The sequence below is a fragment of the Camarhynchus parvulus genome, chromosome 5, assembly GCF_901933205.1.
Source record: "Camarhynchus parvulus chromosome 5, STF_HiC, whole genome shotgun sequence".
In the NCBI taxonomy this organism is placed as follows: Eukaryota; Metazoa; Chordata; class Aves; order Passeriformes; family Thraupidae; genus Camarhynchus; species Camarhynchus parvulus.
The window spans coordinates 49,506,642-49,524,727 of NC_044575.1; the positions used below are offsets into that span (position 1 = coordinate 49,506,642).

Sequence of the window (18,086 nt, forward strand, 5' to 3'; positions counted from 1 at the left end):
TATCTTTCTGAATTAAAAGAGCAAGAACACAGTCTGTACACTGTCAGGTTCCTGTGGTGGATTCCATACCAGGAGGGTAACATCCCAGAGCTTTTCCTGACCTTGCTGCTGTTGTGCACCATCTCATTCAGTGCAGCAGTGGGATAGCAGGCCCAGAAGGTTGATGCTGCTTTTGATTATACAATCAATACCTCACAATGTAATAATATGACTTTCATCTGGGGTACAAGTACCTGTATTGCAAGGGAAAGTTTAATCCATCTATCAGTAGACCAGCTCTTCAAGACCATGTGCTGGAAATCTGATTATATCCTCCCAGATATTTATGAAAGCTCATTGGGAAGGCTGAGGACTCTTCAGCTGGACATGTGTTCCCAGGAGCTGATGCAGGATGTCCCATGCCAGGCAGGCTGGATGTGCTGGTGGCATAACAAATGCCTGAATCCTGGGAATATGCCAAAGGCAGGACAGTATCTTGGTGCTGTGGGGAGGGGGGGAAGCTGTGACAGGAGTGGCATATGCTGTGAACAGCACACAGACAGCTCAACAGACACTGGCAAATTGTGCTGTGGAAATGTGAGATGCCACCACACCAGGGCTCTGTTCAGTGCTACAATGAACTAGCTGAGATTCATTAGTTACACACACCTAACTGCCTTCTGCCACCTCTGCAGTGAGGTCAGGCACCTCCAAGGAGGGCTCAGGGGGGTGTAAGCATGTTAAAATTCTGCAGTGAGTTCTGTCAGCCCTCATGTGCCCAAGACTGGAGCTTCCTGACTGCTTTGTGCTTACCCTCCTCAGAGGATACTCTTCCTGCTCTCTCTGCAAGCCCAAATGCCATCCAGTTCTTACAGGCCAATGGTCCAGGCCTTGCTCTTTTTCCTGCATCCAGGAGTGTCTCCTGTCAGGCGGATTGCCTCCCAGCAGATGGCAAGCACTCATTGCTCATGCACCCAGCAGCAGCAGCACTCCTCAGCCTTCACAGCTCCTCTCTTAGGTCAGGCTCTCCTCATACTGGAGGACTGGAGGACATGGTAGCCTGTGGGGCCATGCAAATGCCCTGCAGTGTTCTCATGGTTTCAAACTGTACCTCTAGCCAGGAGGTCATCCTTTGTCTGACCAAAAAAAACCAACAACCCCCAAAAAAAAAAAAAAAAAAACAAACCCCCAAACAAACAAACAAACAAACAAAAAACAAAAAACAAACAAACAATCAATCAAAAAACCCCAAATGGAGCAGGTTCAGGAAAGCTGTTTCCTAGTGCCCTATATGCCAACTGGGTGCTGGCATCAGTTTTGCTAAACCCTGTTGATAAACCTCAGACCAGAAGTACCTAGGGAGACAGCTCTGCCTGCCATGGGCTGCAAAAACACCTGGGAGCTGCATCTGTCTTGGACATCACAGAAAAGGACAGTTTTTCTTCCTGCTGGGGAAGAGAAACATAATTTCAGTTCTAGGGCAATCATTATTGCACCCAGCCCTTGGCTGGGGTTCCTGGTTGGTAAGGCAAAAAAGCAGAGCAAGGTCTGTCTCCCTAGCTCACTTGCTGGTAGGAAGGTATCATACCTGCATCTGACTTTCTTCTTACCCTTTTCCTGGCTCTTGGGCAATACAAAGAGAAATCTGGAAATGGCTGCTGGGGTGTTTTTTTCCTGGGTGCCACCCAGGCATGGCCACACACAGGCCAGTCAGTGTTGCATGCCTGGAGGCTGGATGCAAGAGGCTTTCTCAGTTGACATGGGAGTGCAAAGCCAGGCTGCTCAGGCTGCCCCTGCACTCTGCAGGTAAGTGCCTGCCCTCCAGCAGCTCCTCTGGCTTTCACCCTGCCTCAGATGTGCACACTTGCAGCTGGACAGGAACTGTCTGGAGGCAGCCAGGAGCTCAGCTGGCAGGAGTCAGGGTAACTGCTGCCCTCAAAGGCAAGGGCACCAGTGATGACATGTATTCCCAAGAGTCTTTATTAGAGCTGTCTGAGTCTTCCTCCTGTTCTGAAGTGGCTGCTGCAGGTTTCTTTGATCCCTCTCCCAGACCTATAAACTCCTGGCCTCCCTCTTCTGGACCGATGCCCAGGACTTTCATGTGTGTGCTCAGAGTGAAAACTTTCCCCCCAGGATTTCTCCCCAGGTTTTTTATGCTAACCCAAGAACTTGATCCTATCCCTTCTAGATCAGTGTCAGAGACAAGAAACAGGGAAATGCTCGTGCCTAGATCTCTTGGGATAGAAGGGAACCAGCTAGGGAAATTGTACCCAGAGGTGTCTGTCTGTCAGAAGGCAAACACTTTCAGTGTTGGCATGGGAAAATGGGATACTTTCTCACCCCAGTTAGTATGGAGCACAGGAGACTCCCAAATTTTCATCTACACTTCATGTACAGACTCATCACATTTTGAGAAAGGAGCCCAGCTAGCATTAGTGCCAGGACAATTTTTCATGAGGGAAATCTCATTCCAGCCCTTACAGGAAGCCAGAAAAAGCTAAGAAGCATGGGATTCAATCACACTTATAAAGCACAGTCTGATACTTTCTGAACAGTGGACAGCCTTCTGCTCCATCTATAGCCTATAAAGGAATGAATGTAGATAAGAAAGTATAAGATACTAGTGAGCCTAGGGGAGCACACAGGTTAACCATGTGTGGATTTGCACTTGGAGGGGTTGTATGATGAGAGCTGCAACAGGAGGCCTTCCCTGGATTTAAGCAGCCTCTGCTGCTGAGACCATACAATGACAAAGCAGATATCTGCAGCATGTATCCATCTGCTCCACACAGTGCTCACATGTTATCATAGGCAATAAATTCAGGCAGAACCCTCCAAGGAACTAAAAGACACTCAAATGATCACATACTCCACTGCTACATCCCTGCTGCAGCACTTTGCTGTGTTTCCCATTTCAGGTGTCAGCTATGTCAAGCAAGGCCACCTCTTGTGCCATAATCTGCAAAAAGCCTTGCACAGCAGAGCCATGGTCTTGGCAGGAATCCCTAAGTGCTACTGTAGAGCAAGTAAATAATCATGTGTTGTTATTTTTTTACATATCTGTGAGTCTTCTCTAATAGGTTTGATACTATTACAGTGCTGAGGACAGGCTGAAATTAGATAATAGTACACACAGCTGGCATCTATTCCCTTGGAAACACAGGTAAAAATGTATTTAATGCCTCCCCAGTGACAATGAATATTCATAACTATGACACAGATGTATACTTGATTTGAAAATAAGAACAGTAATTAAAGAGCTATTAGGGTTAAAAAGCAACAAAGGAAATTCAGCTACTGAAAGAGCTGTTCTGGGATCAGCTTCTGACCTGTCTGTGCATGGGTAAGCACAGGAGGCCTGAGATTTTCCACTTGATTATTTTACATGTAGGCAGACCGTTTGTTTTGCTTTCCCTCCTCAAACTCTGCCATCTGGAAATGACCTGAGTTCAGAGTTCATTTCTCCTGCTCTCTTACTGAACAGCTGTGCTCTGCTGAGGCAGTTTACTCTGTCTCATTGGCTGCTCCAGTGGTATTGAACCAACAAGAAGTGAAAGGGAAACTTTCTGCAGGCTTTTGGGAAGGAAGCTTTTTTAAAGTGATCAAAGTGATCATTTATATACATTATTTTTATTAAAATAGCTTTGGAGATCACCAGTCATGATAGCTGACTTGCTGTAATCTCTGAAAATCTCATCCCACTGGCCATGACATTGAAGTTGAATTTCTCAGGGATGTTTCACAAAGGTTCCTTTGCAGGGGTGACTTGTGGCTGTGACCCCAGCAGTGCACAGAGTGTTATGAGTGAGTCAGGAGAGAGGTTCTGGCACTGCTGTGCATGGAGGGGGGAAGATGGAGCAGATGTGCCCGAGGGCAGTGCAGCATTGCAGGACTGAGGTCCCACTGCTTGATCACAGCCAGGGCACACCCTGTGCGATCTCAGCCACTGTGTGCCCGTGTGTGAGCTGCCAGAAGCTGCAGGCTCTCAGCAGGGCCGTGTCACAGGAACAGGGCAGCAGCATCCTCCAACCCCAGCTGTGCCGTGCATCACCTGCTCCCTCTCTGGGGAGGGTCCAGTGGCTAGTTATGCCACTGAAAACATTGGGGCAGAAAATGAAGCAGACCAGGTGGAGAGGCAGACTATTATTTTAATTTCTAACTCGGTAGCATAAACATAAATAAAAAACTGAATCCACCCACTTGGCTGCTGTTTCAGGCTGCTCAGTGAGGAGAGTTAACTGCGTATTGCCTAAATTAGAAGCAGACAAACTGCATTTGCCTTTGCCCTAAGCTAACCTGACTGGCTTTCTACACAGCAGATCCCGGTGCAGACACGTGTCCAAAAGCAGTGACAGAGCCGTGGCAGGGACCTGTCCTGCTTCTCGCACCCGCGCCGGAAACTTTCCTGTCCAGCGCAGGTGCACGTGTGTCACAGAAGGCAACCCTGAGCTGTGTCACCACGCCGATCGATCTCATTGCCTCACAAACGACGGATGTGTGTTTTCTGCCTGCATTGGCTGGCTTTGCTGGAGCACGGGTTCGGTTTGACTTTTTTTCCCCTGGAAAAAATTCCAATTCCGTGCTTAGGCAGTGCATTACTGATTCAACCTCATAGGGTTTATCCTTCTAATAAGAGTAACTGCCAGTGTTTGCTCTTCTTTGAAACCTAACCTGAGAGTTTTAAGCGGCAGGGAAACGCGATATCCCAGTTCTCTGATTTTTTACCCGTCGTACATCCCTCGGCTGTAATCTGCGGTACCTTCTAGCAAGGCTGCCGACATTCACGCCCGTGAAACCCGCGCGTTCTGCTATGAACAGCCATCGTGGAGCGTGGCCGGGTGTCTGCGGGAATGTGCCGCTCGCACCCGGCACCTCCGCTTCCCACCCCGGGCCACCTCCTCTAGAACCGCTAAGGCTGCGCCGCCTCCGCCTCCCCTCCCTGGGCGGTCCGTGCCGCCGCTGCCCCGTGCGCCCGCGGGGCGGGGCCGGGCCGGGCCGGGAGGGCGGGCGGGGTGGGGCGCCGGGGGCCCGACACGCCCCCTCGGTGGCGCTCGGCTTCCCGGCGCGGCGGAGCGCGGGCGGCAGAGCGGCGGAGCCGGGCGCGCAGCCCCGCTCTCCATGGCGGCGCCGGGGCGGGCGCGGCGCGGAGCTCGGCTGAGCGCGGCCGCGCTGCTGGCGCTGCCGGCCCTGGCGCTGCTGGCACTGCTGGCGGTCCCGGCCGGCCGCGGTGGTGGTGCCGGTGCCGGTGGCCGTGAGGCGCAGCCGGGCTTCTCGCTGCCGCTGCTGCTGCCGCCGGGCTTGCGGGAGGAGCTGCGGCAGAGGTGGCGCGACCTGCGGCGGCTGGAGGCGGCGGCGGGCGGCGGGGAGGCGGTGGCCGCGGCGGGGCTGGGCTGCGGCGACCTGAGCCGGGCCACGGCCGTCAGCGTGCTGGGCTGGGGCTTCACCAAGGTGGTGGCGCGGGCGGCGCTGGCGGGCGGAGGCACCGTGGCGCTCAAGTCGGTGCACGGGGCGGGCCGGGAGGTGCGGCGCTGCGTGCAGCGGTACGGGGCTCCGGCCGGCTGCCGCCGCCTGGCCGCCTACAAGCTGCTCAAGGAGGTGACGCTGCTGCAGCGCCTGCAGCACCCCGGCATCGTCAAGGTACGGCGGGACGGGGGCTGCGGGAGGCGCTGCCTCGGCACGGCGGGGCGGGGGAATCGTTGCCGGGGCTGAGTCGGTCCGCCCGAGGTGCCCACTGGCATCGGCAGCGACATCGCCCCGACCGTGGCTTCTGCTCTCCCACAGCTGCACGGCCAATGCTATGACAACAGCGGAGATGCTGAGCTACGGGTCACAGCCATGCTGGAGCTGGGATCCCCGCTGGAGATGATTCAGCTCCTGCAGACCCCCTGGGAGGAAAGATTTAAAGTAAGAAAACAAAGCAAAGGAGTTTTATCAGTCGCTTTTAGACCACAAACTGGGCAAAGCGGCGAAGAGCCGGTGGTGACCGCTGGGACAAAAGGGATTCTCCTGCTGACACTCCGTTTGATCCCGCAAATTGTCTGTAAATCGTTTCCTTTTCATTCCTTTAAAATCACATTAACACAGTCCTTGCTTGGTATCTCACGGTTAGTTTCTTTCTCTATAGAAGGGTGTTAAAAGAACTTCATCTGGGAGGAGATAGACACAAAATTGTACTCGGTGGTGAGGCGGTGGTTAATACCTTCGATAACACGATAACGTTCGTTTTGCCTCTCTCTCTATATACATATATATATATATATACACATATATATATACACACACACACACACACACACACACACATATATATATATATACACATACATATATATATATATATATATATATCTGCAGAAGGACTTTGGTCAGGATGCGCTCGGCAACCCGAGTCTGACTTGGGAAAGCCACATCACCATGCTCCGAGTCTGTGGTTTGCTGGGTGTTACCTGTTCCAGGCAACAAGCTGAGCAAGCTCACCCTCACCATGTGTTTATGTGGTGTTTCTGATTTTGGCCCTTTAGGAATTATTGTAGTAAAATCGCTACTAAATTGCTTTCCTTCTGCTACAGGTGCTAGGATTGCAGCCTTTCTAGTGAGATCTGCCTCATCCCCTAGGCATCCTGCACAGGGACCCATATGCTCCCCAGGCATATAAATGACTTGTGACATGGCACTTACTTTGGTTATAGCTTGTTTTACAGTTTGCCTCTAGGGCTCAATTGGGGGTTCAATACTACTTGTTTGGGTGCCAGGAGGCAAAAAAAAAAACCCCATCGTGTAGAAAAGCAAGGGTATCTTAGTGTCAGCAAGAAATGCTTTGGGCAAAATAAAAGCACAACAAAAGTCCTAAAATAAAATTTCTGTCTGCATGTGGTCCTGAACGCTGAAGGGGAGCCTTGCCGTCTGAGCCAGAGGGGGAGTGTGGCAACCGCTCGCTCAGCTGTGGGATGCAAAGCTGGGATTCTTATGATTGCTTCACTAAACAAGTTAAAATAGCATCAGAGCTTCCACAGTCATTTCTCTTGGCTTGGGGAGTTTTACTTTCTTCAATTCCAGACTGGCTTCTACATAGCTTTCCTAGCACCTCATCTTCTTAAGCGTGCCAAAGTCTCCCATGATGCTGGATTAGCTGGTGGTAAAGTTTGGTATGGTGGCATTAGAGATTTTAACAACCTCTTGACTGCAGAAGACACTACCTCAGAATTACCCTGGCACTGTCTAGTCCTGTTTCCTAATTAGGGTGTCTAAACATACGGGATTCCCTTGTTATGAGCCACATCAGATACCAGGGATGGTGCGAGCTGTTCCAAGGGAAAAAACCCTCGCGCCTGCACAGATCGCTATCGGCAGTGGCGAGGGGTGACGTGGGGCTGCCTGGCACACCCAGCTGAGGATGCACTTTGCTGATGCCAGGGCTCCTGATACTGAATGAAAACTGCTGCAAAAAGCTGCTTGAGCAAAGTGCTGGTGCATTATAAATGCACTTCTCTAGCTCTGGTTTGTTTAAAAATAATTTACCAAGCTTTCTGCTGGGTCAGGTATTGTCTGGCCTTTCACTGCTGCCAGAAAGTTGTCATAAAAGCAAAAAAGCTGGCAATAAATACATTGCAAGCCTTGACTAATTCTTCAGAAGCATGATTGTGTGCCCAAATTCATACTGCTGAGGGATGCAGCAAGGCATGGATCTGGTATTAATGACCATGGAGCCTCAGTCTGTATTGAGCAGCATGGGGGAAGGGAGGGGAATCTATTAATTTTATGCCAGACTGGGAAAAACCCTTCTGATTTCAGCTAGCAAATCAATATAGCTCCTGAAACATGAAGACTGCTATTGTTTTCCTCACAGCTTTCTCCTCTAGCTCTTCTAACTGCAAATGTCTCTTTTTGTGTACACACATTTTTAAAAAATGTTGCTAAACTACTTACCAGTCAAATCCTGTGGCAATGTTGATAATAAATTTTGTAGCATACATATAATTACCTTTTAAGTTCTGTATGCCTTTTTTCTCTTTTAATTTCATTGAATGCCCTCCCCTTTGTTCTACTTCCAATTTAATAGCTGTTTTTCATCTGTTTTTTCCCATGCATATTCATCTTCTCTTTCTCAGATTTGCCTGAGTCTTGTGAAACTGCTGTTTTACTTGGCACATTCCCCCCTGGGTTCAATAGCCCTCTTGGATTTCCAGCCAAGGCAGTTTGTTATGGTGGATGGAAACCTAAAAGTGACAGACATGGATGATGCTAGCACCGAGGAGCTGTCTTGCAAGGAAGATAATGACTGCACACTCGACTTCCCTACCAAAAGTTTCCCTCTCAAGTGCTCCGTGGCTGGGAAATGTGAAGGAATAAATGAAAAGAAGAATCTGTTCAATGCATATCGGTATGTCCAGCTGCATGGGGGAAGATTTGGGGTGGCTGAGCTCATGCCCTGCCATGCAGCCTCTAGCACCTTGTTCTTCTTCCATGTGGTGATTCCCCTCACCTCTGTCAGAGGATAGTTAAGAATCACTTTGAAGCAAGTTATTTTCCTTATAAGGTAGGAAAATTGTGTAGTTGTTGTCTGGTGGGAATGAAGGCATCTTTCTTCTGCTGCTCCCTTTCCCCAACGCCTTCTAAAAACTTGCCCCAGAGCTTGCACCTGTAAATTTGCTGTTTGCCAAACAAACCCTGGTGCTTGACATCTACAGGCTGTGCTTGCTGAAAGCAGTGGCAGTGCAGGCTACCTGCCAAACCCCGCCAGCTTTCAGTCCTGTTGTTGGGAACAGGCTGGCCAGTGCTTCCCTTCATCTCTGAATCTCCCTGTGGGCTCCTGTGGGAGAGCAGGGGGCAGGTAAAGGCAAGGGACTGAGGCTGCTACAGCACTTCACTTGGGCCATCAGCTGAAAACTCAGGGACTTTTGCTCACCACTGATGCTTGGCAGGTCACATCCTGGAGGGAAGCCTTGGCAGCTGGATATTTACACAGAAGGACTTAGCAAGGGAGCCTGCATTTCCAGGATTCAGTGCTAAAGGGTAAATCCCTGCATAGATTATTGCAGCCTTGCAGTTGCCCCTGTCTCTTGTGCACTTGTTCCCTAGGACAGGAATTTTGTGGAAGGGTCAGGAAATGAGTCATCCTGACTTTTCAGGGGCAGTAAGAAGGTCAAACCTTTTCAGGGCAAGAGAAGGATCTTGTATGAGTATTCTTTTAGACAGGTCTTTTTTTTTTTTGGTGGGAAATACATTTCTTAGTATACAAAAATGGCCCAGGGGAATGAGGGGAAGCTTTATTGCATGAAGCTTTGCAAGGTAGATTTCATGCAGCAAGGAGCAGGCTTTCAGCCCAACTCACAGGAACCATCAGAGGCACCAAGATGTGCTCAAACACAGCTTTGTAACCAAAGCAGACTTACTAGCTGCATATGGATAATCAAGTCACGGGAAAATGTAGACAACCTAATCACCAGGGAAATGAAGGCACTGTATTCTAATCAGCCTGTGGGATTTTTTGCAGGTATTTTTTCACCTATCTTTTGCCACACTCTGCACCACCAGCTTTGCGGCCCCTTTTGAGTGATATTCTGAATGCAACAGGTACCAGCTAATATTCATAAACTTCTTTATTAGAAGTCTCTAAATGGTATTTCATGGAATTGTTTATCTTTGTCATCTTTTTCCTTAAATGTAGGTGATTTACGATATGGAATAAATGAAACCCTGAGAGCTTTTGAAAAGGTTTTACATCTGTACAAGTCTGGGCTCTATCTTCAGAAAAGACCTCTTCTTTTGAAAGGTAGTTGATTTTGAATGCTCTAAGTACACTAACTACTGAGGGAGCGAGGCACTTGGTAACTGGTCAAATTCCGATCTCCCCTACATTTAGGCAGTTTATAGTCACTAGAAAAAGCACCAGAAGTGGTTTTTTTTTGAACTGGTTTTTGTGGTTTTTTTTTTAATCCATGGGAGCTATGTATGGTTTTGAAAACCTGTGCTTTGCAAAGTAAAAGCAGTGCAGACAATCTGCATGGACATGTGTTTGCACTGCTTCTAAATACTCTTATAATGAACATCAGTGTCTCAGGGGAATGTGTTTGGGATTGAGTGGCTCCTGTCTTGGGCTATCATCCTTTGGGCCAACAGACCAGTTTTCTGGGCTGATATTCAAACTTCCCATTTGACTGTGTGGCTTCTGTCTGCTGAGCACAAATTATGGAAACATAGAGTGGGGAGGTGACAGCACCAAGATGAATGTGGCAGGTTATCTGGAGCCTTCATGCCCTCTAAGTTCCTTTTCTCTGAAGATCTTTCTGTTGGACCTGTGGATGGATAAATGTGCCTTTATGAGGTGCATTCCTCTGTAAAGGATCCATTCAGTGGTAGAGATGAGGTTGATCAAAAGGAAAATTTCAAAAATCCAGTGGTTACTGTGGCTTGCGTTTTCCTGAGCATTCACATGAGGTGGTGGGTGATGGTGGCTTGCAGAAGGAAATCTCTTTGCATGTGAAAGAACTATAATTTGCACTGTTATAAGCAAAGATATCTGGTCATTTGCATGGAAGGACCAGCAGCTTTAACAGGAATTACTGGTATTTTCCAACAACACCTGTCTATTGGCTTCGCACTGTGCCAAAATGATCACCATCCTAGAGGTGTGGGAAGGTGGGGAGAGACTCCTAGCAGTCAGTGAACAATAGCCTGAACAACACCTGCTCAGGCTTGTCCGGTCTTTTGTCAGGAGCAGGATCTGGCCTCCCTTTCCCCCAGGGGGGTTCCTCAATCTCCTGTTTCTGTGGGTGGCACCGTGATGGGTGGGTCAGTCTGTGCCCCATGTAGCTTGGTGCTGGATCTGTGACGAGCTTCTGCTGTTGAGGCTGGGGTGTAGGAGAGGCTGTTTGGAGGTTGACTCCTCCAGGGAAAACATGGAGAGCCTGTGGCTTTGCACAGCAGCCTCCTCCTCTCACCCAGCCCTGCAGTGGCACCCCTCTCCCTTCGCCCTTGACCCCTGTCCTACATCTCTGGGGGAGTTGCAGTCCTGTGCTCCACTGCAGAACCAAAGAGCAAGATTTGGGTTTCTTTTAACTTTGCAGCTCCACCTCACTCCACCTTGGCAGGTCAGTTCAGTCTGTCAGCGTTGCAATTCTTTTGAGTTTCACTGATTGTGTGGTGTGGCCAGCCTCTGAAAGTGCAACTGGAGGGTTTCCCCAAACAGCCTCTTTCTGTCCCCAGACTACATCTCCCTGAAGGGTTTCCGGACGGTGGAAGGAGAAGGCCACAAGTGCTGGCCCTCCTACAGCCACCTGGGCTGCCTGCTGTCCGTCCACAGCCCTGAGGAGGCCGCTGCCATCTGCAACTCCCAGCTGCACTGTCAAAGCTTCATTGTCACCCAGCACAGGACCTGGACAGGTGAGCTTGGGCAGGTCTCAGGAGTGCTGCAGTTAATTGCAGCCCTGAGATATGTGAAAAGTCTCTGTTTCGGCCCGTGCGTTCAAAGAATGAGTCAGAGCTCTTCAGTTTTCGGTCTCAGAGTTGTTTATTTTATCTTATCTATAAAAGTTTTTCTCCTGCCCAGCCGAGGTCCGCTCAGCAGGGCAGCCAGCGGCACTCTGACCGCCCTTGGGGCGGTGTTGTCTCTTTATACTACAAACTACATATAACATGTTTAAAATTACTTTCCAATACCTATCACCTATGTTAGACAGTGAGATTCTATTCTAAACCAATCCCAAAGTGCCAGCATCACAGCAGAAGATGGAGGTAGAGAAGAAGAAGAAGAAAGGCTAGACACGCCCAAGTCCTTCCATCTTGTTCCCAAAACCCCCTCTCTAAAAATCCCAAAATTCCCAAAATCCCAGTGATAACTTTATTATTAAACTTCTGTGGCTTTCAGGTCTTCATACAAAGCTGGCAATTTGCTCCACGGGTCCTAATCAAATCCACAGGTGTTCTGGGCTGTGTGCCAGGGTCTCTGAGCCCCGTGGCAGGGGTTCCAGCAACTCTGAGCACCAGAGGGATGTCCTGAGTCCCGACAGGCAGGGTGACAGGGTGCTGGCACGTGGTACTGCTGCCTTCCTCCAGAGTGCCTTGAGCCTACAGGCACATCTAAAAGCTGCCTTCCTTATCCTCAAGCTCAGATGGCTGCCACTGTGGGCATCCAGAAATCCCCTGAGTGTTTGTAAGGAGACACAAGAGTAATTATGTTCTCCCTCTGCACCTTTTTTCCTCTACAAATGTTGCTCAGGACTGCCAGGAATTGTTAAACACCAACTCATTTCTTGCAGAGATGGCTTCACTTTGGTGTTAGGCTAAACAATCCCTGTGGTATGTATAGTTTGCAGAGCTGTGGGGATTTTAGAGATGAAAGAAGCTGTGTAAAAGAAGGTGGTTACTATTGTTATAATTAAAAGAATCATAGCTTACAAGTTGTTATCCCCTTTATCAAAACTAAAGCCCCAAGCCAAGGGATTTCCAGAATGTCCCTGTAATTAGCTCTGATTATAGCCTCTTAGAGTTAGCATGTTTTCAGAATTATTTTAAATTATCTCATTTAGCTGACACTTCAAGCGTGGGCTAAATTGTTTCTTGAAGTAAAACACTAAATGAGGTAAATGAGTGTTTTCACTCACAATGATGCTGAAGAATCATGTTTTGTCAGTTCACATGACATTTTAAAAAACCCTCTAAGCTATCAAAAATGCAGCTTTTCTGAGGGCTTGTGTGCAATTGGCATGTGGCAAACTGGTTACATAGGAGCATTTACATGGATGCAACATAAATCTCTTTAAGCCACCAAGTTCCACAGCAGCAATGGATTGTGTGAGTTGTGCCTAGCACAGCACATCTGGCTGCCTCACAGGGCAGCTGTTGGTGCTCTGTGTAGTCCTGCCTGGAAGGAATCCTGCTTGAAACCACGGTGAGGATGCAGGAGAAGCACTGGGACAGGGACCCTTTCTGCAGTGCCTTGCTAGGGTGCTGATCCCTGACGTCCTGCACCATGCCTGAGGTCTTTAGTGCTTCCCTTCCTGGCACTTTTCTTCCTTGCAGTTTCATGGGTCATCTTTGCAGCCAAGGATGCCAGAACTGTGTGGCTGAAATGCCAAGTGCCTAAGTTTGCCAGCTGGATTAATGAGAGCTGTGGGAATGTGCTGGTCTCTCCTGGGGCTGCTTGGTAAAGCAAAGCAAGATGTAAAAGCCTCTGGGGTTGGATGATGCATTCCTTTTGCACACTCTGAGCATCTGGAATTTACTGGGAGTGCAAAACACATCTATGGCAGGGCAGAGTGACCCTCCATTGAGCAAGCAGTGTGTTCCTGTGCCTTTTGCAATAAATAGCATGGGTCAAGGTGAACCTCTCCCCTCTATTAAACTTGCATTTTTATTTCCTTTCCAGGACGCCCACTCGCCTCCTTTCAGAGTGGCTGGACTGATTTGGTACCGGATACCAACGCCGTGGTCTATATTAAACGTTCAGCTTCCTCAGGGGAAAGACTTTAAAGACAATGAGATCACATAAAATGATCCTGGGAGGAAAAACTGCTGGGGAGAATTTCATCTGCTGGAAAGAATGACATGTTTTATTTTGCTTTGGGATGGGATCTCCCTGCCAGCTCAGATAGAGTCAAATGCTGCTGTCTCCTTGATCAAAGCTCAAATATCTCATTGCTGCTCCACTAGCTTCTTTTCTGTTCCCACACTGCTGTTCCACATAAATGGTCTCAGTTTTAGTCAGATGTTGCTAGACTGTGCAATACTTAGCTTTGCTGCTTTGGACAGCTTGTCAGCCAAGAAATAGAAATAGCTACAAGGGATCCAGCTTGGGTAGGCTTAGTTACTTCGTTCCCCTCCAAAACTCTACAGATAATGCACTTTGGAGAAGGCAAGGGTTCTTTCTGCAGCTACAGACTGGGTTTTCTTACTACTGCAAATGTAAAGGACTGGATTTCAGTGATGATGCCAAGGTTGCAGGGTTGGGACCCATAACCAGAGGTTGATGATGGGGGTGGTCCTCCAAGGAGGGTCCTGATTCAGTTCCTTCCATGCAGGGTCGGGAAGTGGTGTACAGGTCAACACTGGACCCAAATATCTGTGTGTTTGGATGCAGGATTTGGGGTCAATCCTATGTGATTTCTAATACCAGCTCCCATGTATCAACCTTGAAGGTTTTTCTCTGTTACTTTCCGTGAAAGAGCAAGACATTCAAATTATTTATATGTAAGGTGTGACTTTGTATGATAAAGAATGACTGTTTATTCTAAGCATGCTGTGAGAAGTTGTTTTTTTTTTTTTTTAATTGCCTAAGTCTTTACCAAATGAAGAAATGCCAGTGTTTCCTAGCTTCAGCTCACCTAGCATTGTTCCCCACTCCTGAGGCCAGCCTGTGAGTGCTCCAAGCAGTGTATGAATGTTCCTGTGCCCCCTTGGACACTTAGGTCCTGAAGGACACTGTGGCTGTACTTGCAGGCTTCTGAGCATAGAGGAGACTGTGTGGTCCCAAGAGCCTCCTGCAACTGCCCTTAGCTAAAATTGTAGATGTGGCCTCTGAAAAATAGCTGGGGTTAGTATCATTTCAGACTGTAAGAGATGACAGTGCAATGTGCCAGTGCTGGGAGTCCCTGGGAGCAGTGACCGTCCAGGACCTCTTCTGGAGGGAAAGCCTAAATCAGCACTGACCTCATGCCTCCTAGGGAAGGTCCCTGCCTTTGTTCAGGGGAGCCACACTCCAACAAACAGTGTGATGCCACATTGTTTTCTGCTTGTCCCACACCGGTAATTACAACTTTTGGGACACAGCAGGAGCCATGCAGCCATTTCCATATGGGACCTTGTGGCAGCTGGGGCACCCCTGCACTGAAGATGCTGCAGCTCTTGCCTGGAGTCCTGCTGTGTTTTTGATGGTCGCTCCCTGGTTTCCTAGTGCAGGAGCCCCTCTTTCAGCTTGTTAGTACTCGATTAACCACAGCAATGCCTTTGCATGTGTCTTTCTCATGCACTGAACCCCTGCTGCTTACTCTGGGGCTGGGGGACTCATAGTGATATCAATTAATGAGAATTCCTAGTTAGCACAGCAAGAAGGCTCTTGTGATGATGACATTGCTGCAGGCTTTGTGACAGCAAGGCTTTTTAAATGGGCAGGGACAGACCCCTCTCTCCATTCCAGCGGGTCCTGTGGAAGTTGAAGGGAAGGTCCTGCCAGGGGGCTGCTATTGTTTGACACCGACCCGGTGAGCAGGGCTTCAGACTCCTGCTGTGCTCTACATTAGCAAGAGGTAAAGGGAGTTTATTCCATATCTCCCAGCCCCCTGAGATACACAGCAGAAGTACTTCCCCCAAAGCAAGGCTGTGCAAGGGCCAACCTGGGGTCGTTTCACAGAGGAAGAAACAAAATGCAAAAGTTGAAGTGGTTCCAGTTTGTGTTAGAAAGACCTCCCCATCTTAAAAATTTCTCCTGGTAAAAAGAACATTGTGTATTTTGGTAGTGTGATGCTTCTTTCACGTGGCAGGTTTTTCTGTCAAGTGCTCATTGTAGGGTTGCTGCCAGTCACGTGCAGCCCCTCTGCAGATGGTGACGTTGCAGGTACTGCCAGTGTCACTTGTATAAATGCAGCTTCCAGCATCAGACCTGCAGTTAGACCCTGGCACAAGAGACCACTGATCATGTCCTCAAAGCTTTGAGCACACAGTGATTAACAAACAATAATAATGACAATTAAAACATAAAGGGAAGCTAGGCTTTAAAGAATTACAATGTAGGACATTTAGACCACCCTGTGCAAAGGAGTAAGCACATTCTTAGAGCCTGAACCTTCATGAGCACATTCATCTGGCTGGCACAGAGAAGTAGCCAGGGCACGAGCAAACCTTTATGACCAATGCTGTTCACGTGCTAGAGACAGAAGTTGCCACATCTAGAGCTGTAGTTTCACGTGCATTTGAGGAAACAGTCACTGGGAAAAGCAATTCTCACCCTGCTTTTTCCCAGCCTCTTGCTGTTATTTTCTGCTGAGAAACTTTTACCAATGGTTGTGCCAGTTTAAAAGCATGTAGGATTATCTCTTTGCCATTCTGCAGTGAGAAGCTTGTGACCCCCAAGTTTCAGGCAGCTCACACGTGGGTCAGGTGCAGCATCTGTGTGAAGCACCCAAGCTGTTCCCAGTCCTAAGGGAAGCCTACAGGAGGAAACATCTTCTATACAGCTTTTGGGCCCATGTGGCTGGTTTGTAGTGCACTGTCTTTATGCCCCATCTCACTCAGTCAGCCTTTATTCATTCTATCCTTTTACTAAATTATAACTCAAACAACTTTAGACTTTCAATGCCACTGAAATTTTCAGTGCACGCCTAAAAACTGTATTTCAGTAACTACAGTAGATAAAAACTCAGCTATAAACATTTACTGCCCTTAAAACTCCCACTTGCTGGAGTGAATTTGTCTCTGCTATTGCTGATCAGTATTTCAGCCACCATTGTGGAATATGTGACAGAAGAAAGTGCTTGGAAGGAAACAGCAGGGGATCAATTGCAATGGAAACCATGTGTGCTGGAGGAATTATATTTACCTAAATGTGTCTATCACGTCTTCCCAAAGGATGCTGCCTTTAGGAGAGAATGGATATGAAAATGTTTCCTCCATAGATTTTTTTTTTTAGACAAAAACTTTAATACTCTTAATTAATTCTGTATTGTAATAACAGATGCTGCATTACTCGTGTTCAGTATGTTTGCACAGACGTTTACATGACCAGTGACTGCATGACAGATTGAAAAACAGAGTGAGGAAAACAGAGCCCAGTCATGAAAAATCAACTCCTGGTGCACCAGGCAGGGTTCAAGTACCAATTAGTGTCATACCTCTATTTTGACATGGCATATTCTGCAAACTTTGATGCTCTAAGCAACACTAAGATGAAATTTCAAATTAATTTAGGGAAAGAAAAGAAGAATCTGTCACCGTCAGCTGGAGGCCCAAATGACATTCTGTGAGGACATCTATAAATTGGTGTACCAAGCACTGAATTTTGTGGCTAGAAGTCAGAGCACTTGGTTCTTCTGGGTTGAAAGAGCCGGGTTTGGGCTCCAGTTTGAGGAATCAGTGAAGTGTAACTCCAGTATCCAGAATGGCCCCTCATGGTGGATTGGTAGGACTTCAGAGTGGACTATTCCTGCTAACTGTTGTACTTGGAGCAATGTTTCCCCTGGTTTCCATTGTCCCAGTGTACCAGTGTGTCACCACCAGCAATGTGGAGATGGGAAAATTCACAGAAGAGAATTTTATGAGAGGTAACCGTGAGCCCCTCTGCCTCCTCTGCAGCATCTGCTTAGTTCAGGATGGTGGATTTCCCCTGAATTATAGTTCTTGGCTGAAGGGAAAATGTACAAGGTTCCATCAAGCAGGTCTGGGTGTACCAAGGATGGGTGATAGCTGAAGGGAACAGCTGTCAGACTCCTCTGCCTGGAATCCTGCTCCTGGCTCTGTGTGAGAGCTCCAGGCAAGGGCTTGTGCCTCCAGAGCCTCAGCCTGCCTAGCTGGCAGCCCAGATGGCAAAAGATCTGGGGTTACTGGTAGAGAAGACTTCTTGGCATATCTGTGGAGGAGATGGAGATACTGGTTGTATTTTAAGAAATACATATGCTTGGAGTTTCTGGGCACAGAATGACATCCCTTCAGTGCCCCTGCTGCCACAACAGCCTTCTCCTCACTGCTCCCAGGGACCACAAGCACTATTCTCCCCCAAGCCCAAACCTGTACCTAAACCCTGCGCACTCAAGTCTCTCTGTCCTGCCGTTCACTCACCCCTGCTCCCCCTGTGCCATCCCAGCACACCTACTTGTTTACCCCTTGTAAACCACAGCCTCAACACCCACACATGGCCCCACTGCCTCTCACTCTCACAGCCAACACATGGATTCATAGAATCAGAGAATCACTGAGGCTGGGAAAGACCTCTAAGGTCATCTTGAGTCCAACTATTAACCCAGCACTGCCAGGCCCACTACTAAACCATGTCCCTAAGTGTCACATGTGTTTTAACACTTCCAGGGACAGTGATTCCACCACTTCCCTGGGGAAGCAGTACCACACAGGGCTGGGGAGCCCTTACTTCTATTCTGTCAGAGTGAAATAGCCTGTGTGCA

At 48.4% G+C, this 18,086-nt stretch overlaps 1 protein-coding gene across 1 annotated transcript; it reads left to right on the forward strand.

Annotated features, from left to right (window-relative positions):
• The first annotated feature begins 1,738 nt into the window (after positions 1-1,738).
• LOC115904560 (extracellular tyrosine-protein kinase PKDCC-like) lies at positions 1,739-14,210 on the forward strand. The gene is made up of 8 exons (XM_030950053.1): positions 1,739-1,785; positions 4,746-5,616; positions 5,761-5,883; positions 8,088-8,359; positions 9,473-9,552; positions 9,647-9,751; positions 11,185-11,361; positions 13,346-14,210. The coding sequence occupies exons 1-8, from the start codon at positions 1,739-1,741 to the stop codon at positions 13,447-13,449; spliced, it is 1,779 nt and encodes a 592-aa protein (XP_030805913.1). The 3' UTR covers positions 13,450-14,210.
• Positions 14,211-18,086: the final 3,876 nt, after the last annotated feature.